We start from the raw sequence: 22,530 nt of genomic DNA, 5'->3' as shown, positions 1-22,530 counted from the left end.
CTCTTGTACTTTGTTTGTTTTTCTCCAAATGGAATGTAACAATTACCATCTGTTATTGAGGTGGATGAGTTGGTTCTTAAAAAAATGAGGGGTGTGCTTAAATAAACAGCCTTTCTCTTGTATCAATCAAATATACAAAACATTCCATAAAGTAAATTAATGTATTTATAAAGTTATAGCTATATGTAAAGGATACCTTCTATTAGGGAAAAGTACCCTTGGATGTGCAAGTCGACCAGGGGAGATTCTCATTTGGGAAAAAGACTGTCCTCCGTCCTCTCTCCTCTGTGACCTGGGAACAACTCAAGTTGGTGAGTGGTTGAGGAGAGTGTCATTTAGTTAGTAGGTGAATGGAGGAGTGTTCTTGCCTCCCACCAACAAAGCACATGTGAGGTAAAGTTTTGTGAGCATGGAGAGGTTAGAAAAAGGCAGACTAGTAAATTGGGCTAAGGAAAAGGTGGGCATTGAAGAAAGGCTATCCGTGTGTGTTCTGCAAGCAGTACAGCGGATGAAGGCACGGCATGAGCGTGGTGAACGGATAGACATGGTTATGGACAACGAGGAAGGAGAAAAACAGTGCAGTGGGAAGATGTGTGTTGAAGTACAAAATATACTCTGCTGTCTGATGGCTCAGAAATGTAACCTGATGAGAGTGAGAATTAATTACCTGTGGTGGTAGGTGTGGTGAAGTCATCCAAGTGTCACGCGCCTAGGGACAAGATCTGTGACTTGCTTTGCTCTACAGACAGGCTTGCCTTTGAAAGGAGTGATTACTGGGGTGGCGTTAAGTGTTGAGGTGGAGCAACTGAAATAAACAATTCCCTATGTCTGTTTTACGCCTGCCGTTTGGTGCGACACAGGCCCGGTGGCGAGTGTGGTGAAACTGAGAAGACAGTCTGTCCTATGTCTGTTTTACGCCTGCCGTTTGGTGCGACACAGGCCCGGTGGCGAGTGTGGTGAAACTGAGAAGACAGTCTGTCCTATGTCTGTTTTACGCCTGCCGTTTGGTGCGACACAGGCCCGGTGGCGAGTGTGGTGAAACTGAGAAGACAGTCTGTCCTATGTCTGTTTTACGCCTGCCGTTTGGTGCGACACAGGCCCGGTGGCGAGTGTGGTGAAACTGAGAAGACAGTCTGTCCTATGTCTGTTTTACGCCTGCCGTTTGGTGCGACACAGGCCCGGTGGCGAGTGTGGTGAAACTGAGAAGACAGTCTGTCCTATGTCTGTTTTACGGCCTGCCGTTTGGTGCGACACAGGCCCGGTGGCGAGTGTGGTGAAACTGAGAAGACAGTCTGTCCTATGTCTGTTTTACGCCTGCCGTTTGGTGCGACACAGGCCCGGTGGCGAGTGTGGTGAAACTGAGAAGACAGTCTGTCCTATGTCTCTTTTACGCCTGCCGTTTGGTGCGACACAGGCCCGGTGGCGAGTGTGGTGAAACTGAGAAGACAGTCTGTCCTATGTCTGTTTTACGCCTGCCGTTTGGTGCGACACAGGCCCGGTGGCGAGTGTGGTGAAACTGAGAAGACAGTCTGTCCTATGTCTGTTTTACGCCTGCCGTTTGGTGCGACACAGGCCCGGTGGCGAGTGTGGTGAAACTGAGAAGACAGTCTGTCCTTTTGAGTTTGGAAGCAGAGTCTTTACCTGATAAAATCAGTTATCTCGTGAAAGCTTTTGTGCCGAACCCACTAAGGTGTTTCAAATGCCAAGCTTATGGTCATGTTGCAGCAGTGTGTAGATGGAGATTACAAGATGTGAGAAGTGTGCAGGAGAGCATGTTACAAAAGGATTGTGTACTATCGGTGGAAGAAACTGTCTCAATTGTGGGGGAGCCCATGTTGCTGGGGATCAGGAGATAGGTTGTAGTTGCCAGGGTCAGCGTAGAACAGAAGGTGTTGTATGCTGAGGCAGTGAAGAGAGAAGAGGATGATGAGTCACGGGTGAGCAGTAGGCCTAGGACAATACAGAGTGATACAAATGTGTGCTTCAGTAAGGTTTCTTAGCATTCATTGCCATGATTATCAACTGTCCCGCAGAAATGGAATGTAAATCACAGAAAATAGATGTTTTGGTGGCAGTTGCAGATAAGTACTTGGGTGTACTAGGTTTTACTGCAGAAGAGTGACAAGGTGTGTTGAACAAAAGAGTTCTGTCCTCCCAAGCAGTCGGCCTGGTGAAGGATTACTTAGGGTCAAGGTATTGGCATGGGGTGGTGATTTTCTTTTTAAATGTAGTGGTATATAGGTGTAGGGTTAGTTGGTGGTATGTAATAGTGGTATGTAGGTGTAGGGTTAGTTGGTGGTATGTAATAGTGGTATGTAGGTGTAGGGTTAGTTGGTGGTATGTAATAGTGGTATGTAGGTGTAGGGTTAGTTGGTGGTATGTATGTAAGGTTAGTGGTATGTAATAGTGGTATGTAGGTGTAGGGTTAGTTGGTGGTATGTAATAGTGGTATATAGGTGTAGGGTTAGTTGGTGGTATGTAATAGTGGTATATAGGTGTAGGGTTAGTTGGTGGTATGTAATAGTGGTATATAGATGTAGGGCTAGTTGGTGGTGCAATTTGTCCCTTTTTGTTTTCGTATCACAAAATGTAACTTGATCAACCACCACACAATACCGCACAGTAGGTGGCGGGATGCACAAACAAAATGTGCAAATGCCATAATACCAACGAAGTATCCTACCTGAGCCCTTCCCAGAAGAGTTTTGAGAACTGCTACACCCCCTTTGAATCAGCTGTTGTTTACTCAGAGGAGAAAAGCATGCATATATTTAAAAACACTATGCTACTTATACTTTTATCTATAAAATGTCTACCACATACAGATTACTTTTTACCTCATTACACATTTCATTTGGGATTCCACCACTGTAAACATCATTTGCATGATGGGAGGGGAGAAGTGAAGAAAGAGTCATTTCATACAAGCGTATCTGTTTCCACATTTGCTTTGACATTTTTCAAAAGGAGTTGAGGAGAGGACGGAGGAGTTGAGCAAACCAATTGAGAATCTCCCTATGTGTAACCATAGAACAGTGATAGCAGCAAAGAGTGGTGCGCCCTAGTAAAAAGCTTGCTGATGAGTGTGGTCTGAGGGAGTTGGTGGTTGGCCCTGCTGTGGTGATGGGGTGTTCCTCCGTGGTTCCTTCTGGATCCTGCTATTGATCTAATCTTGGTAGAGACAAAAAAAAATGTCAGAAGTGAGTGATATAGGGGGTTAACAATTACATTGGTCTATTTTTTAGTTTTTTTACAGATGTGGTCATACAGAAGCAGGTGAATACATTCCTTCATTTGATGTGGTGATATGTTGACAACTAACAAATGAACTGTCAGTATACTCTGTTGAACTGTTGGCAATAGTAGCTGCCCTCCAGTGGGTGGAGGACATTCAACCTGCCAGAATTGCAGTATGCTCAGATTCCCTGTCTGTATTTAATAGTTTATCATCTGGCAAATCTAGTAGGAATGATCTGCTATTGGAGGCATTAATGTTATTATGAAGAATCAAGTGATAGGGTGTGGTAGTGTGATTCTGTTGGGTGCCAGACCATTTGAGAGTGGGGGGGAATGAAAGAGTAGAGCCATTATGATAGATGTGTGGCAGAGGAGGTGGGACTCAGAGCCCAAAGGCCAGCGTTTATATGCCCTCCAAAGAAAGGTTGGTGGACCAAGAGTCAGATTAGGAAGGAAGAGGTGGTGTTTACTCAGTTGCATCTTTGTATTTTTTATTTTTTTTTACCTTTCTTTAACTAGGCAGGCCAGTTAAGAACAAATTCTTATTTTCAATTATACAGTGGGTATGGTAGGAAGAGGAAGAGGTGGGTTAACTGCCTTGTTCAGGGACAGAATTAAAGATTTTTTACCTTGTCAGCTCAGGGATTCGATCTAGCAACCTTTCGGTTACTGGTCCAACGCTCTAACTACTAGGCTATCTGCCGTCCCGGCAGGAGATTGTACATTGAACTCGTTATAAAATCTGGTTGGAAAGCATACGAATGGTGTATGGTTGATGAAACAGTGAAGCACGCATGTGTTGATGCATTGTTGTAAGTACCTGTATGTGGAAAAGAGGGAAAGATTCATGTGTAGGGTTATTGAGGTTGGACAGCAATGGGGAAGGGTTTGATAGAAGTTAGTAGGGGTCTTTTTATTTTCTTATTGGTACAGGATTAGATAGGAGAATTTAGTTTCTCTATTCATTAAATCTGTAAACTGTGATTGACTACACACCCCAGTACAGTAGTTGGCGGTATTTACCTCTAACGTTTGTTTACGGACCGCCATAATATTATAGTAAAAGAAAAATACGGGTTTGCGCTGCTATTCTAGAGATTACGTTAATCCTACTCATCCTTTTAGCTGTCAGCTGATTGTCGAGTTGGAAGAAAAAGAAAACATAGCCATGGCGGCAGAGATTCATTCGAGGCCTCAAAGCTCAAGACCCGTTCTTCTAAATAAGATCGAAGGACATTCTGACGCGGTCAATGCTGCAGTTTTGATACCGAAAGAGGACGGAGTGATCACAGTTAGCGAGGACAGGTAGGTTGGCAGACGCCCCATTAGCTAGCGCACTAACTGTTATCCAGACAATTGACTGACAATTGTTAGCCTACTTACTAGGTTATCATTTGCCTGGGGACCAGGCGGTGAATTTTTAAATACACCGTCTGGAACATCATGACAGTGTTTGATTCTGGAAATGGTTCTCTACAAGCAGGAATGTGGAATACAATTATTTGAACTTCCTCTGCCGATTGTCCGTGATGTTGGTCCTTTAGCTGCTCGAAATATTTGACCAAATATCCACAGGAATGTTTTGTCGACTTTTTACAACACCGGTACTGACGTTGAGATTTCTAACACCGCTAAGACCATAGAGATCCTATTAAATTACTAGAGGGGCTAGCTACAAAGATTTGTATAACTAACCCACGATTGACCAGAGCCTGTCTTTCCAATGGGAGCAAATGAATCATAGTGGACAGAACGAGCAAGGAGGTGGGCAGAGCGAGCAAGGAGGTGGGCAGAGCCAAGTACGAGCTAGTGAAATCCTATTGGCCCGTTTTAGTCTTTATTTGCATATTTCCGTCAGGGAATGCCTACTCTGAAGTGCGCATATGTAATAACTCGATTCGCCCTTGCACGTTAAACAATGCATTTTTTAGACTTTACCCTTTGGCAAAGGGTAAAGTCTACAAAACACAGTTAGGCCAAAATTCGTCTCGTTCCATATTTTCCCACTCTCAGCCACTGGGCTTAATTGCATCACCATATTTGGTAGTAAGTGGAAACGCCAACCGGATGCTTCACATTTATACATCTGGTGAAATATTCTCATTGCCCTATCTGTGATAGCTATGTCATAAACCCTCAAAGTTCCATTAATGGGTCGAAAATGGAAGCCATCCTCCTCGGGGAGAAATCCAAAAAACAGTCTAATTGGAATGAATGGCAGCTGAGGCATAAGTGAGGTGTGGTGTATCAGAAATTGTGTAATAGAATTTTTGTCAACCTAAAATATTGTCATAATTTTAAATACAGTTTATACATCTTTTATACATATTTCTGTATAAATAGCCTCAAAAATATATGTAAACTGACCATACATTTCTCAGATTTATTTTTATTGGAAAGCTGTGAGTGTTATTACTTTTTTTTTAAATCACAGGAACAATGAGAAAATAAGGAAAAATAAATATTGAAATGTTAATTGTATAAAACAGCCTGTGTAATCATCTGCCTGAGAGTAGCCACAATCGGCCTAAGCCCCATGTACTCACACCGGAATCGTCCGGAGCTCAATTCCCGCATCCTAGCCATAAGTAATGCTGCTGAGGTCGGCCCAAACTCGGGCCACATGACGTCAGCTGGAATCGGCCCAGATCCACTGCTAGCTGGGATACAGTGCAGATCAATTCTTAACATTTCATTGTTTTACACCTTTCTTATCACTGCACTGGCAAACCATGATTGACCTTTGGACCATCATAATTAGGTTACTGTCCGTTTTAGTATTCTAATTCTATGTGCAAGATTTTGGTTAGTATGCATGGTTTACATGCGCTTACTTTTGTCTTGTGCCTTCTGTCATGAGCAAAACACATTGATTACCACACACACAGACCCGTGTTTTTGAAGTCTGTTTAATAATACATTCGGGTGGAAGATTTTGTCTAAAATTCCGATCTATTGAGGGACCAACACCACGGACCTTTGGCAGAGTAAGTTTGAATAGAATTTTATTCAACATTTGTGACGGACAAGGGACGTTTAGGATTTCTCTATGTAAATGTGCGTGGCGTTGTCTACATAATTTGATGACATCGCCATGTTCCGTGGCTAGGTTATTATCAAACTGACCAAACAGCTTGCTGCCCTCTGCCTAAATAACCTGTAAACCAATGATTTATATTTACACTAGATGACTGAAGCCACTGTGATCCATCTTGGCACTCCCCCACAGTTGTAAAAAAAACATTTTGGAAACCATACAAAATGTATTTTGTTAAGGCTACCTTTGTTTTTGCCACTTGTATTCGATTACAGATACCTTTTAATGCATATTTCGTTTAATTGTGTTATGTGAGCTAAACAAAACATGTTCTTTTTTTAAGTATCATTTTTTCATAATACTAATGTTACTGTCATGCACCCCAAAAACGGAGGGGGCGCAAAGTATGTGAGGATGGGTGGGTGCTGGTCCAGAGGGTGGCTAATACCCCTGTCCGTAAATTGGATAATTTAGCATTTTTTAAACACCTGAAACAGCCTTTTCCTGCAATCTACAGCCATAATAATTTTACCTAATTCAATGTAAAAAATGTTTATTGTTCTCCAAATCTAAGCATACCTCTTGAGCTGTCTGGATGTTGTAACTTTAATGTGTTAGAGTTAATGTTTAAGTTTATTCTTTGAGCTGTATCTGTAAAGATATTTCTTTAGATTTATTTGCATATGTAATTGTATTGGGTTGTGTTGAATTACGCTTTTTGACTGCAAGTCCCAGAATGCCTTGCGAGAGGAATGAGTGATAACGAGCCAATTATGTGCAGGTGATTGTGGCTGACTTTCCGATAGCATCTTACCTGCATTGCTCTGTACCAAAACAATTGTTGTTAAATGTAACGTAAACAAGTATTCTTACTCAAAGAAGCTTTCGTATCAAAACCGACGTCCCGAGTCATTACTAAGAAGTTAGTTAATCTAAAACTGTATCCTCCTGACTGGTGGTTCTTTTTTTAAAGAAACGAAATATGCTTCTCGGCATCTCTGCTAAAATCTGTGTAAAGGATTGAAAGCGATGGGAGCCTTATTCAGTACATTTAGTAATTAATTTCTTGCTTTTCTAAAGTCTACCAACCCTTGCCAGCAGGCATGCCAGCTAAGATAGTTAGACAAGCTAGCAAAAAATGAAACAAAATAAAGTGTGTGTGCATTAGTACTAGTCAAATATTTGGACACACCTACACATTCAGCTCTAATGAACTTATCCTCTGCAGCAGAAGTAACTCTGGATCTTCCTTTCCTGTGGCGGTCCTCATGAGAGCCGCTTTCTTCATCAGCGCTTCATGGTTTTTGCGACTGCACTTGAAGAAACTTTCAAAGATCTTGACATTTTCCAGATGAACTGATCTTCTTGTCTTAAAGTAATGACAGACTGTTGTTTTCTCTTTGCTTATTTGAGCTGTTCTTGTCATAATATGGACTTGGTCTTTTACCAAATAGGGCTATCTTCTGTATACCACCCCTACCTTGAAGGAGTCAGAAATTACTTAAATACATGTCATTTTTTTCCAAAACATTCAAATGAAATACTAGAATGCCATTCATTCCAATGGAGGCATGCTCCTTCTGGGGAGTGCCAATATGGCCGACCGATGGCTTTAAAGCCTCTCTTTGGCCAATACATAGCATCAGCAATCAGGAGTTTACATACATTATTGCTGTAAACAATGGCTTGTTGCGGGACGAATCAACTTCGCTCCAAGAGGCAACTGCCTAAACAGTTTACAGCTTTCGTAGGTGTTAGCTATAGCAAATAGTGTTTCTTTATTGATTTAGCAAGTTCGCTAGCTAATAGGTATGGAATGCATATCCTCGGGGCATAAAATTGCAATTAGATACTTTGATTTTATTGCGATTCGATTTTCCAAACATATTGTTCACCATATGTCTGCTGCAGAGGGATGAGGGGAGCCATGAGAAAATGTGTTTTGATCAGTCATGGAAATAAGTGCTGAAAACCAATGGGCTCCCTATTTAAAGAGGTAGAACAAGCTATGAAGGAACAATACTGGAGGTTTGGTAGAGCAAACTAGCACAAAAATAATATTGTGATATTGTCAAAACGATACGATTATATCGTCAAAAATATTACTACTACATACCCAACCCAACGGTCACCATTATTTGAGACTTTAAATTAGGGGTATGCACTGTCAATCAATTGACAAGTGTTACTGCCACCTCAACCCCAATTGCAGTTGAAAATGGTTTTGTTTAGAGCCATTTTGTCACCCCCTGACCCATAACCACTCTATTTAGACACAAAAGAGAGATGTAAGCCTAAACACCTTCCTCCAAAAAGTAATACATAAATGGTGAGGAAGAGTGAGTAGCATGGGCACTTCTCTGGAGCGGGTGGCCATCTCTTCTGGTCAACTTTAGGGCACCAGGCCTAGATCAGAGCAAATTAATGTCAATAAACAGATCACTGACCATTTTGAATCCCACTGTACCTTCTCCGCTGTGCAATCTGGTTTTCGAGCTGGTCACGGGTGCACCTCAGCCACGCTCAAGGTACTAAAAGATATCATAACCGCCATCGATAAAAGACAGTACTGTGCAGCCGTCTTCATCGACCAGGCCAATGCTTTCGACCTTATCAATCACCACATTCTTATCGGCAGACTCAACAGCCTTGGTTTCTCAAATGACTACCCCGTCTGGTTCACCAACTACTTCTCAGACAGTTCAGTGTGTCAAATCGGAGGGCCTGTTGTCCGGACCTCTGGCAGCCTCTACGGGGGTACCACAGGGTTCAATTCTCGGGCTGACTCTTTTCTCTGTGTATATATTAGTGATGTCGCTCTTGCTGCTGGTGATTCCCTGATCCACCTCTACGCAGACAACACCATTCTGTATACATCTGGCCCCTTCTTTGGACACTGTGTTAACTAACCTCCAAACAAGCTTCAATGCCATACAACTGCTCTTAAATGCTAGTAAAATGAAATGCATGCTTTTCAACCGTTCGCTGCCCGCACCCGCCTGCCCGCACCCGCCTGCCCGATTAGCATCACTACTCTGGATGGTTCTGACTTAGAATATGTGGACAACTACAAATACCTAGGTGTCTGGCTAGACTGTAAACTCTCCTTCTAGACTCATATTTAAATATCTCCAATCCAAAATTAAATCTAGAATCTGCTTCTTATTTCGCAACAAAGCCTCCTTCACTCATGCTGCCAAACATACCCTCGTAAAACTGACTATCCTACCGATCCTCGATTTCGGCGACGTCATTTACAAAACAGCCTCCAACACTCTACTCAGCAAATTGGATGCAGTCTATCACAGTGCCATCTGTTTTGTCACCAAAGCCCCTTATACCACCCACCACTGCGACCTGTATGCTCTAGTCAGCTGGCCCTCGCTACATATTCGTTGCCAGACCCACTGGCTCCAGGTCATCTATAAGTCTATGCTAGGTAAAGCTCCGTCTTATCTCAGCTCACTGGTCACCATAACAACACCCACCTGTAGCACGCACTCCAGCAGGTATATCTCACTGGTCATCCCCAAAACCAACACCTCCTTTGGCCGACTTTCCTTCCAGTTCTCTGCTGCCATTGACTGGAACGAATTGCAAAAATTGCAATTGCTGGAGACTTATATTTCCTTCTAACTTTAAGCATCAGCTATCTGAACAGCTGCAGCTATACATAGCCAATCTACAAATAGCCCACCCAATCTACCTACCTCATCCCCATATTGTTTTATTTACTTTTCTGCTCTTTTGCACACCAGTATTTCTACTTGCACATCACCATCTGCTTATCTGTCACTCCAGTGTTAATTTGCTAAATTGTAATTACTTCGCTACTATGGCCTATTTATTGCCTTACCACCTCACGCCATTTGCACACACTGTACATATACGTTCTTTTTTCTATTGTGTTATTGACTCTATGCTTGTTAATTCCATGTGTAACTCTGTGTTGTTTGTGTCGCACTGCTTTTCTTTATCTTGGCCAGGTCGCAGTTGTAAATGAGAACTTGTTCTCAACTGGCCTATCTGGTTAAATAAAGGTGAAATAAAAAGGTGGAGGTCATGCTCGGTCAATTGTACATTGAGGAGCAATATCCTGAGCAAAAGGTATAGAGACAATTGAAAGCTCTGGAGCTACACCTTTCCCTGTCAACAATAGGATTAGCTTCTCATGGTTGAAGAGATAAGGAAAGTGTTTGAGGAAGGGAGAATGAAATAGTATGAGATGTTGGTTCAGTATTCTTTATTTTATATCTCATGACTGGACTGTCGTAATGGCACTGTACTCTCCTTTTGTGTCACGGGTCACAATGATCTTGTGGCTTGAGAATTTCATGGTGTTATAAAATTGTTGCAATAGATGACCTGACGTTTTTATACAGACCTTTTCCTCCCAAGTAGCCCAAGTTCTAGTACTGTAATCCCTATTCACATTTGAGAGTATCATGCTGCACCTGCAGGAACGGTACCAAGAGGGCGCTTGAAGTTTGAATATGACATTTCCTGTGTCCTATGTCCAGAACTATCCGGGTATGGCTGAAGAGAGACAGTGGACAGTACTGGCCCAGCATCTACCACACGGTCTCCTGTAAGTACCACAACCCATTTACAAGTAGGGTTTAGTTGACACATCCAGTAGATGCTAAAGCGTATACTACTGAAACAAAACATTGGCCATACATAATTGTTTTTCAATGCATATTTTTCTTCTCTGTACTAGCGCCGTGCTCCTGTATGTCGTACCACCACGATAGCAGGCGCATCTTCATAGGGCAGGACAACGGGGCCATTGTGGTGAGTGAGCTAAAGCCTTAAAGTTGACCCCATGCTTAAACTCTAGTCTGGCTATGTTTGACTGGACTCATAACATACAATTCTTGTTCACACGGACCCTTTTTCCAATGTTTCCCTGCTTTGAATGAGAATCAAGCTACAAGTATGAAGTTACATAGATTAAGAGTGGTACTGGTAGCAGATGTTTATTATTGTTTGTTGGTCCTAACAGGAATTCCTTCTGTCTGAAGATTTCAACAAGATGAACCACGTGAAGACGTATCCTGGTGAGATCTGAGAGGGGGTTTCCTGCCTTTACAAAGCAAATGACAATAAAAAAGCTTTGGTGACGTTAGACATGATCTCTAGTGTTCAGTAATGGAGTCTTGTGTATCAGTAATGGTACAATGATCTGCTATTTCAGTGATAATTTTTCTTTAGTGTGTATTAGATGTGTGTGTCTACTGGGCTGTGTTCTGCATCCTCGCCCAGTCCCATAAGAAATCACCTGCATGCCTCTGGGCAAATGTCCCTCTGTGGACTCAAACAGGAAATAGAGGCTGATGTCATTGCTGCTTAGAACACATGCACGCACACACAGACCCAGACCCACAGTCTAAGAGGAGAAAGTCATCATTGTCCAAGCAATCATAGCTTGATGATCCATCACCACATATTGGCTGATTATTATTAGGTTATTACAGTCCCCTTCCCCCAGGCTCAGTGAATATGATATCTGTGACTAACAGCCTAGCCATGCAGCCTGGACTTTACTCTCATCACTGGAAAATCCCTTATTTTGGAAACTTGAGTTTTAATCATTAGATGCCAACAAAAACAGATGTCACTGGAAGTTTCCAGCAGTTATCTTTCAGCAGAGAAAATGACCCCAGAACAGAAAAGCTCCATTAAATGATTGATAGTAATTTAACTCGCTCATACCTTTTGCAGAAAGTTTAATGTAGAATGACTAAAACATTTGTGCGTGTATGTATTTAACCCATTTGTGTGTGTGTCTAGCCCATCAGAACCGTGTGTCAGACATGGTGTTTTCTCTGGAGAGCGAGTGGGTGGTGAGCACCGGACACGACAAGAGTGTGAGCTGGATGTGCACCCAGAGCGGCAGTATGCTGGGGCGCCACTACTTCGACTCCTGGGCCTCCTGTCTACAGTATCCTTCTCTCTGTGTGTGTGAGAGAGCTGGACAGGTGTCCGTTTGCATTGTGATGTTCATATTCATAAGAATTACTTCTTGGGGCAAAGGTCACTTCCTGTCTGTCCTATGTGCCCTTCCTCTGTATCTTCCTTGACTCCGTGTCTAGGTATGACAATGACACCCAGCATGTCTTTATAGGGGACCACTCAGGACAGATCACCCTGCTGAAACTGGAGAGACAGACCTACTCCACTGTGACCACACTGAAGGGCCACGAAGGTAAACCTATACATCACAGGAGGTTGGTGGCACCTTAATTGGGGAGGACTGACTGGCGCGGGATTGTGTTTGATGCCATTCCACTCGCTCTGTTCCAGCCATTATTATGAGCCATCCTCCCCTCAGCAGCCTCCTGTGCTACACACACATAGACCCACGTATACTGTACATCTGCCTATGCACAATATGGAAACGAACACTGCAAACTGCTCAAATGCCAACTGGCAATCATTTTAAAAAGAGGAAATGTTGGTAGCAGATTGTATGGCGCTATACTGTACCGTCATGCAGTGTGGTAACAGTTTTGCAGTGTTGTGATTTTCTCTCACTCTGGTTGCCTGTGGTTTCTCTAATCATTTCCCTGTGATTCACCCCAACCTTCTAAAATCCAATACAATTTTATGTGTCACGTGCTTCGTGAACAAGTGTAGACTAACAGTGAAATACTTACCTATGGGCCCTTCCCAACAATGCAGAGAGAAAAAAAAGAGGAATAATAGAAAAATAATAACACAACGGGTAAAAGATAACTTGGTTTATACACGGGCTACCGAGCCGATGTTCGGGAGTACAAGGTAATTGAGGTAGATACTTTTGTATATATTGTGTATGTGGACACCCCTTCAAATGAGTGGATTTGGGTATTTCAGCCACACCCTTTGCTGACAGGTGTATAAAATCGAGCACACAGCCATGCGATCTCCATAGACAAACACTGGCAGTAGAATGGCCTTACTGAAGAGGTCAGTGACTTTCAACGTGGCACCGTCATAGGATACCACCTTTCCAACAAGTCAGTTTGTGAAATTTCTGCCCTGCTAGAGCTTCCCTGATCAACTGTAAGTGCTGTTATTGTGAAGTGGAAATGTCTTTGAGCAGCAACGGCTCAGCCTCGAAGTGGTAGGCCACACATTCTCACAGAACAGGACCGCCAAGTGCTGAAGTGCGTAGCACGTAAAAATCATCTGTCCTCTGTTGCAACACTCACTACAGAGTTTAGAACTGTCTCTGGAAGCAACGTCAGCACAATAACTGTTTGTCAGGAGCTTAATGAAATTGGTTTTCATGGCCGAGCACCCGCACACAAGCCTAAGATCACCATGCGCAGTGCCCGAGTAGTGTAAAGTTCGTCGCAATTGGACTCTGGAGCAGTGGAAATGTGTTCTTTGGAGTGATGTCCTCTGGCATTCCAATGGATGAATCTGGGTTTGGCGAATGCCAGGAGAACGCTACTTGCCTCAATGCATAGTGCCAACTGTAAAGTTTGGTGGAGGAATAATGGTCTGGAGCTGTTTTTAATGTTTCGGGCCCCTTAGTTCCAGTGAAGGGAAATCCTTAATGCTACAGCATCAGTGACATTCTAGATCAGGGATGCCCAACCGTTTTCCTGGAGCTCTACCGTCCTGTTGGTTTTCAGTCCAACCCTAATTTAACACACCTGATTCTACTAATTAGCTGCTTAACAAGACCTTAACAAGCTGAATCAGATATGCTAAATTAGGGTTGGACTGAAAAGTTACAGGAGAGTAGATCTCCAGGAAGAGGGTTGGGCAGCCCTCTTCTAGATGATTCTTGCAACAGTTTGGGAAGGCACTTTCCTGTTTCAGCATGACAATGCCCCTGTGCACAAAGCAAGATGCATACAGAAATGGTGGATGAATTTGACTGGCCTGCCCAGAGCCCTGACTTTAACCCCATCAACACCTTTGGGATGAATTGGAATGCGGATTGCGAGCCAGACTTAATCGCCCAAATCAGTGCCCAACCTCACTAATGCTCTTGTGGCTAAATGAAGCAATGTTCCAACATCTAGCGGAAATCCTTCCCAGAAGAGTGGAGGTTGTTATAGCAGCAAAGGGGGGACCAACTCCATATTAATGCCCATGATTTTGGAATGAGATGTTTGATGAGCAGATGTCCACATACTTTTGGTCACACAGTGCCCTCCACTAATATTGGCACCCTTGGTAAATATAAGCGAAACGGGCTGTGAAAAAAATGTCTGCCGTTTATCCTCTTGGTCTTTCATTAAATATATTCACAAAAATCAAACCTTTTTAATTGTAGTAAAATGATTGGAAAAAAATGCATGTGAAATAAATATTTCATATGTGTGCTACAATTATTGGCACCCTAGAAATGATTGTGTAAAATCTAACTGAAGTATATTCCCATTCATATTTTACGTTTTTAAGTTCACCTGAGGGATTAGGAACACTTAAGTGGTAAGTCATGACTTCCTGGTTCACTGGGGTATAAATATGAGGTGTCACACAGTCCAAGATCCAATAGTCATCCATCACTATGGGAAAGACCCGAGAATACAGTAATGATGTGCGACAAAATGTTGTTGAGCTGCACAAATCAGGAAATGGCTATAAGAAAATAGCTCAACGGTTGAAAATGCCCATTTCCAGTATCGGCAATAATTTAAGAAGTTTAAAGCAACAGGAGATGTTAACAATCGGCCTGGAAGAGAACGTGTGCCTATATTGACCCCAACCACAGTGAGGAGGATGGTTAGAGTGGCCAAAAAATCTCCAAGGATCACAGCTAGAGAATTGCAGATGTTAGTTGGGTGTTGGGGTCAGAAAGTCTCCAAAACCACGATCAGATGCCACCTACATAACCATAAGTTGTTTGGGAGGGTTGCCATAAAAAAGCTCTTGCTGTCATCAAACAACCAACTCCAGCGCCTAGTTTGCCAAACGTTACTGGAACTTTCAATGGGACTGGGTTATATTGTCAGATTAGACCACAATAGATCTTTTTGGAAACAAACACCAGAGGTGGGTTTGGCATAGACAGAAAGATGGCCATGCAGAAAGGTACCTCATCCCCACTGTGAAGTATGATGGTGGATCTTTGTGGAGCTGTTTTTCTTTAAATCAAACCTCACTGCCTCTGCTAGGAAGCTTAAACTGGGCCGTGGTTGGAACATCCAGCAGGACAATGATCCAAAGCACTCCTCAAAATAAACACAAAAATGGTTAACTGACCACAGAATCAAGGTTTTGCCATGGCCATCCCAGTCCCCTGACCTAAACCCCATAGAAAACCTGTGTGATGAGCTGAAGAGGAGAGTCCACAAGCGTGGACCTCGGGATCTGGAGATATTCTGTATGGAGGAATGTTCTGCGATCCCTTGCCATGTGTTCTCCAACCTCATTATGCATTATTATAGGAGAAGACTCAGAGTTATCTTGGCAAAGGGAGGATGCACAAAGTATTGAATGAAGGGGTGCCATTTTCTGATATTTTACTTTAAAGCTTTGATTTTTGTGAATATTTGGAATTAAATCATTTTTTTCACAGCCCGTTTTGCTCATATTTACCAAGGGTGCCAGTATTAGTGAAGGACACTACATATAGGTATGGATAAAGTGACAAGGCAACAGGATAGATAATTAAGCAGTAAGTCCCGAGGGGGTGTGGTATATGAACAATATACCACAGCTAAAGGCTGTTCTTATGCATGATGCAGTGCGGAGTGCCTGTATACAGGCCTTAGTCGTGGTATATTGGCCATATACCACAAACCCACGAGGTGCCTTACTGCTATTATAAACTGGTTACCAACGTAATTAGAACAGAAAAAATAAACGTTTTATCTTACCTGTGGTATACGGTCTGATATACCATGGATCTCGGCCAATCAGCATTTAGGCTCAAACCACCCAGTTTATAATAAACATACCATGGCGTTGTTGAATACTCATTTTGGATTGGCTTGAAGGGCATTCTAGAGCATGCATTATTTCCGTATAACTCACGGTAGAATTCAATTGCTATAGTTAATTTTTACATGTTCTATGTTTTGAGGCCGAATAATCAACAAGGGGCTATGGGGTGGCAGGGTCGCCTAGTGGTTAGAGCGTTGGACTAGTAACCGAAAGGTTGCAAGTTCAGATCCCCGAGCTGCCAAGGTACAAATCTGTCGTTCTGCCCCTGAACAGGCAGTTAACCCACTGTTCCTAGGCCGTCATTGAAAATAAGAATTTGTTCTTAACTGACTTGCCTGGTTAAATAAAGGTAAAATAAAAAATAAAAATGTGTTCAACGGTAACTAATGCAACTCTGCGGAAGGTAAGTTCTACTCTGCTAGCGCATGTGAACACACATTCCATGTCGTTCATTACTTTCCATTGACCGCATAGCCCCTCGTTGATTATCCTTTACATAGCAGTAGTGTATGTGACTCAAAAGAGTCAAAAAAGGGTAAATGCAGAGAACTAATAGCTACCCGGAGTAACTATTTAGCAGTCTTATGGCTTGGAGGTAGAGGCTGGGATGTTCTGGGTCCTGTTGGTTCCAGACATGGTGCATAGGTACCGCTTGCTGTGCAGTAGCAGAGAGAACAGTATGACTTGGGCGGCTGGAGTCTGACAATTTTTTATGGCCTTCCACTGACACCACCTGGTATAGAGGTCCTGGATGGCAGGGAGCTCGGCCCCAGTGATGTACCCTCTGTAACACCTTGCTGTTGGGTGCCAAGCAGTTCCCATACCAAGCAGTCACACTACCAACCACCAGTCTGTTGTGTCATAACTTCCTGTTCACACCCCCCTCCCCCATTTCTCACTTCCTATTGTCCTTTTGTCACCCCCCCCCCCCCATTTCTCAGGTAGTATTGGAGCTCTGTGGTGGGATCCTGTTCAGAGGCTTTTGTTCTCAGGCGCGTCGGACCACAGTGTCATCATGTGGGACATCGGGGGCCGCAAGGGACGAACACTACTGCTCCAGGGCCACCAGTAAGAAGGAGGGAGTGTGTCATCCAGTTCATATGCTTGTCAGTAGCAGGGCTCTGTAGGTTAGCACCAGCTGTCACAGGGAGCTGCTCCAGGGCCACCAGTAAGAAGGAGGGAGTGTGTCATCCAGTTCATATGCTTGTCAGTAGCAGGGCTCTGTAGGTTAGCACCAGCTGTCACAGGGAGCTGCTCCAGGGCCACCAGTAAGAAGGAGGGAGTGTGTCATCCAGTTCATATGCTTGTCAGTAGCAGGGCTCTGTAGGTTAGCACCAGCTGTCACAGGGAGCTGCTCCAGGGCCACCAGTAAGAAGGAGGGAGTGTGTCATCCAGTTCATATGCTTGTCAGTAGCAGGGCTCTGTAGGTTAGCACCAGCTGTCACAGGGAGCTGCTCCAGGGCCACCAGTAAGAAGGAGGGAGTGTGTCATCCAGTTCATATGCTTGTCAGTAGCAGGGCTCTGTAGGTTAGCACCAGCTGTCACAGGGAGCTGTTCACCACATATTGTTTTATGTTCTGTGGACTCCTCAGATGGTGTAGCTATCAGACCAAGTCAGTGGAGTTCCTCTGAAGTTCTGTCATTATGTTAATATAGTAAACGAGTCAGCTGTCTGGGATTCTTTGGAAGATCACTCTGAATATTTTCTATGTTATTCCTTCTCTCTCTCTTCCTCTCTCCTCCCCGTCTCCAGTGAACGAGTGCAGGCGGTGCGCTACCTGCAGCTGACCAGACAGCTGGTGTCCTGTTCTGCAGATGGAGGTGTCACAGTGTGGAACATGGACACTCCCAGACAAGAGGTAGGTACAGTATGCCAGGAATACATCTCAATACCTCTTCACCTTCTACTCTCCTTAGAGTAAGGGTGGGCAAACTTTCAGGCCCCAAAAAAATAGAACAAAAAACATGCCGTAGTTTGCCCACCTCTGCCTTAGAGGCTGCTGAACTCCCAATCTCCTTGGTTACGGAGCATCACCAACTCCCTACTGCCCTCTGGTGTTGAACGTTCAATACTGCTACAAAGTAGCAGCTCTCTCTCTCTGTTCCTGCTTGACTCTCTACAGGCTCCTCAGTGGTTAGACAGTGACTCGTGTCAGAAGTGTGAGCAGCCTTTCTTCTGGAATGTCAAACAGATGTGGGACTCAAAGACGATTGGTCTTCGGCAGGTGAGAGAGCAGGCAGCCTCTGGTATAGTCCAGAGCCTTGTATAGAGACTATACTACATAGCCATTACTGTTGTAAGAATTGCCTTGTAACTGTATAATACTAATGGTAGAAATACAGGAACTAGGAGTGATCAGTCCCTCGTGTTTCCTGGTTCAGCACCACTGCAGGAAGTGTGGCAAGGCGGTGTGTGGGAAGTGTAGTTCCAAGCGCACTACATACCCTGTGATGGGCTTTGAGTTCCAGGTGCGCGTGTGTGACACCTGCTACGATACCGTCAAGGACGAGGAGTGAGTAATAAAAACATGCCAAAACAAACTAACTAAGTCGCTCTGGGTAACAGTGTCAGCTAATTGACTCAAATGTACTGTCAATATAATAATTCTGTAACGGAGATTAATAAAAATGTGTGACTCAGATTTACTTTTGTCTTCATCCAACCCCCTTATGCCTTGCTACTTGTTGTCCTCACGTACCACGTTGTCTCATCTTCCAGTCGCACTGCGTTAGCAACGTTCCATGAGGGGAAGCACAACATAGCCTTTATGGACATGGACCCTTCCAGAGGCCTGATGGTGACCTGTGGCAGCGACCGTGTCGTCAAGGTCAGACATACTATCAGCCCAATCACTCACTGGTGGTCAGATAGACAGTCCCTGGTCATTGGGGATTAAACTCAATACTATTACATTTTTGAAAAATGCTTGGAAAGTGAAAATGTTCTAGAATGTCAAAAAGTAAACATTAATAGAGACATCTTGCAATTTTGGAGACGGCATCGCCTTTTATTAGTGAAGAGATTTACAGTGGCTAGTTAACAGTAAGTAAGTGAATTGTTTCGCCCCAAAGTTAGCCAAGATTATTAGCTAGCCAGCTAAAATTATTTACAGTTAGCAAAATAGTTTAGAAGAGATTGCTAACTACATTAGCTCTGCCTTGTCTCCAAACATTACAAGGTGTCGGTTGTTTACATTTCACCATTGGGATGTGCATCTATGCGTATCCACTTTCTTTGCGTATTAATGTAATCTTTCCATATTCATACATCTGTTTTTCATCTGACTTTACTGACTCTCTGATTGGCTCTTTCTTTCGACAGATATGGGACATGACGCAAGTGGTTGGCTGTAGCATAGCAACAGGCTTTTCCCCACGTTGATTAACCCCTGCCCCCGATCGGCCCCCAAACTCTGTCCTCTGCACTACTGACGGGTGTCTCTGTCCTTGGGACCTCTGTTGCAATGACAACTCCTCTGTCTCATCCTTCTGGCTCCTCTTTGTCTGGCTGCTTCTGTTCTCTCACATCCCACTGAACGTTTGGATGAAGATACGTGTGTGCTGTGTAAATGGGTGGGTACTGGTGTTGGTAACCCTTCGCTTGATTTGGTGTCAGTTTTGTACGACAGAAGTCTCAAATGTGTCTCAGGTCTAACTTCTAATGTGTACCCATTCAGTGGAGCTCCAAGCACTGTGTGTGTGTGTGTGTGGAAAGAGCAGTGTTTGTGTTGACGTATGTTAGACTTCTGTCAGGTTTCTTTGACAAAGTGGGTCACATTCCTCTTGCACTGTAACATTGGACTGCTAACACCCATCATCCACAATGCCCTGCCCAACAGACACACAGGGCTCTCCTATTGGCTGGTGACTTCAACTTTCTACATTTGAAATATTGCAAATACTAACCATTAATTACAACACTGCTTGTATATATGCATAGTGTGTACAGTATGAGATGCAGTGTTACTTACCTCTGTATATCCCTCAATGATCATGAGGTCAGTTTCTCTCTTTCTCGCTAGGCCTTCTCTTTCCCCCTCCCTTGTTCTCTCTTCACTAGTTGGCCTTAAACTCACTTGTTTGTCTCGGAGGAGGAGATGGAAGAGTCATTAGCCGGCATGGCTGTACGTGCCCGATTGACGCTCGAGCTGTCGGCATGACAACCCTTGCCGAGCCGTAGGCACAGCTGTTCTCCCCCAGACATTGTCCAACTTTACCTCAGACACACCTAAAACATCTCTTGTCAATTTTCTGTGCAGATATCACTTCTAGTCCTGATAACCAAGACCCCATACTCTATTGCCTTTGTGATAAGTTAAGATGAATTTGCGTATAATGAAAAACGGTGTACGGTTTTGATCAGTCGGTTTTTGTTCTGCTTTTTCTCTATTTAGACAGGCACTTAGGTACTGAAATGGTAGTGTATAAAAGTGTAGCACTAGTTCCCGTGCACACTGATGTTTTACACGGTTTCTTCTCACTGTGAGCTTGTGGGTCAAATTAGAAGCTGCTTGCGTTTCCTCTAAGGCCTTAAGAGAGCGGGACGCCCCAAGCGTTCTCTTCTCACACGTACGCACACACACTCTGCTCTGTAGCATAGCTGCATTTTTCACTTAACCGTCACCCATGAATACTTTCAACACTATCGACTTGCTTCTAGTTTCTCTGTCACTCTCCCGCTCTGTTTTGTTTCCAGAAGGTTCTCCACTGCACTGAAATGCACTAAATGTGGTTTAGAGAGCAGATGTGCTTTGCATTTAAAAAAATTTAAAAAATGTTTTTGTAAGTTTGCATTTCGGGGGATTTGCTTCATTACGGCTCGAGTTACGTGGCGTCCTTAAACTGGTAAATATTTGGCTAATTTGTGGTAGGTTAGACTAACGCTTGCCTTAAGGTAAAACTGAACATGACATGGGAGTTACAATTTGTTTTCAATTGTAATCCCATTCCAGGTTTGATCACCTAGTGTATAATATTTATATTTGTAGCAATGTGTTTCTGGTTGTTTACGTCATGTACACTTCATGTATAGGATGATGATGGTGGTGAGTTCACACAGACAGGATGATGTCACTGAGAAATCTGTCACAGATATGCTTACTATGTCATGTCAGAAACATGATGACAGCTTTGGGAGATATGTTTATGTCACAGAGGTGTTGACATAAAGACATTTTGTGACATCACAGAGATACAGGGGTGTTGATGTCAGAGGGACATTGTGAGGTCATAGAAGCGGCAGGTATTCTAGCGGTTAAGAGCGTTGTGCCAGTAACTGAAAGGTCGCTGGTTCGAACCCCGAATCGATTAGGTGAAAAATTGGTTGACGTTCCCTTTAGCAAGGCGCTTCACCCTAGTTGCTCTGGATAAGAGCGTCTGCTAAATGACTCAAATGTCAAGTACAGTCATCAGGGATGTGCAGTGTTCTTGGGGACACTTATACTACAGTACAATCAAGGCTCAAGTTCAGCTTTTATTTATTGTGTTAGATCAAAAGAAATCTCTGGTGCTCTGTAAACATGACCCTAACCTTAACCCTCTGCGTTATAGAGGATGCCGGAGTTATAGAGGATGCCGGAGTTATCGAGGATACTTGGGACAGTTAACTGGAGTCCCAGTGATTTCTGCTCCCAACTAGATGAATTCCATTATGAGGAGTAACTAAGAGCCAGTAACATTTAGAAGCTAACATTTGTGATTCCCTCCATATATTGTTCCCACCACATTTGTGATCAATACTATTCTCTAGGTATGTTGGTTTGTAATGAAGTAGAAGTCTGTTTGATGGGTCAATCCCATGAAGAATAATTTATATACTTTTTATATGATTAGATTAGTTGTTGTCATCATATGGTGGTCATACATGTAATTTGACTAAACCCCATCCACATTTTCACACAGGTATAAAATTGTAATATCTCAAACTGGAGCCGTATCTAGCAGAGGAGACTACTGGGAGGAGCTATAGGAGGACCGGCTCATGGCATTTATGGAATGGAGTCAAACGCTGTTTCCATTTGTTTGATGTGTTTAAAACCGTTTCATTTATACCATTTCAGCCATGACATTGAACCTGTCCTCCTATAGCTCCTCCCACCAGCCTCCTCTGAATTCTACAATTTACGTTCTCTGTTACTCTTTACGTTCTCTGTTACTCTTTAACCTCTGTCATTTTATCATGTCATACTGCTCGTAAATAATCTTGTTTTTCCGACCATTGTTGTATATCTTTAATAATTGTATTTTTAAAGAGAAACTCTTGATAATATTGACAGTACTGACTAGTCTCCCTGTGGCACTCTGTCACGGTGAAGAAAGAAATGAAATCTTAATAAAGAAATCCATTCAGACCTGTTAATAAGTCT

General features: G+C 43.3%; 1 protein-coding gene across 1 annotated transcript; it reads left to right on the top strand.

Moving 5' to 3' along the window:
• Window positions 1-4,347: 4,347 nt before the first annotated feature.
• On the top strand, window positions 4,348-22,526 carry LOC115136622 (WD repeat and FYVE domain-containing protein 1-like). Its single transcript, XM_029672188.2, has 12 exons — window positions 4,348-4,542; window positions 10,795-10,862; window positions 10,995-11,068; window positions 11,280-11,334; window positions 12,068-12,218; window positions 12,370-12,482; window positions 17,107-17,233; window positions 17,919-18,024; window positions 18,289-18,390; window positions 18,548-18,678; window positions 18,885-18,993; window positions 19,488-22,526. Exons 1-12 carry the CDS (start codon window positions 4,406-4,408, stop codon window positions 19,545-19,547), a joined length of 1,233 nt encoding a protein of 410 aa, XP_029528048.1. The 5' UTR covers window positions 4,348-4,405; the 3' UTR covers window positions 19,548-22,526.
• Window positions 22,527-22,530: the final 4 nt, after the last annotated feature.

The sequence above is a fragment of the Oncorhynchus nerka genome, linkage group LG11, assembly GCF_034236695.1.
Source record: "Oncorhynchus nerka isolate Pitt River linkage group LG11, Oner_Uvic_2.0, whole genome shotgun sequence".
In the NCBI taxonomy this organism is placed as follows: domain Eukaryota; kingdom Metazoa; phylum Chordata; class Actinopteri; order Salmoniformes; family Salmonidae; genus Oncorhynchus; species Oncorhynchus nerka.
Note: the sequence above shows the minus strand (reverse complement) of the source record. Positions and strands in the feature narration are given on the sequence as shown.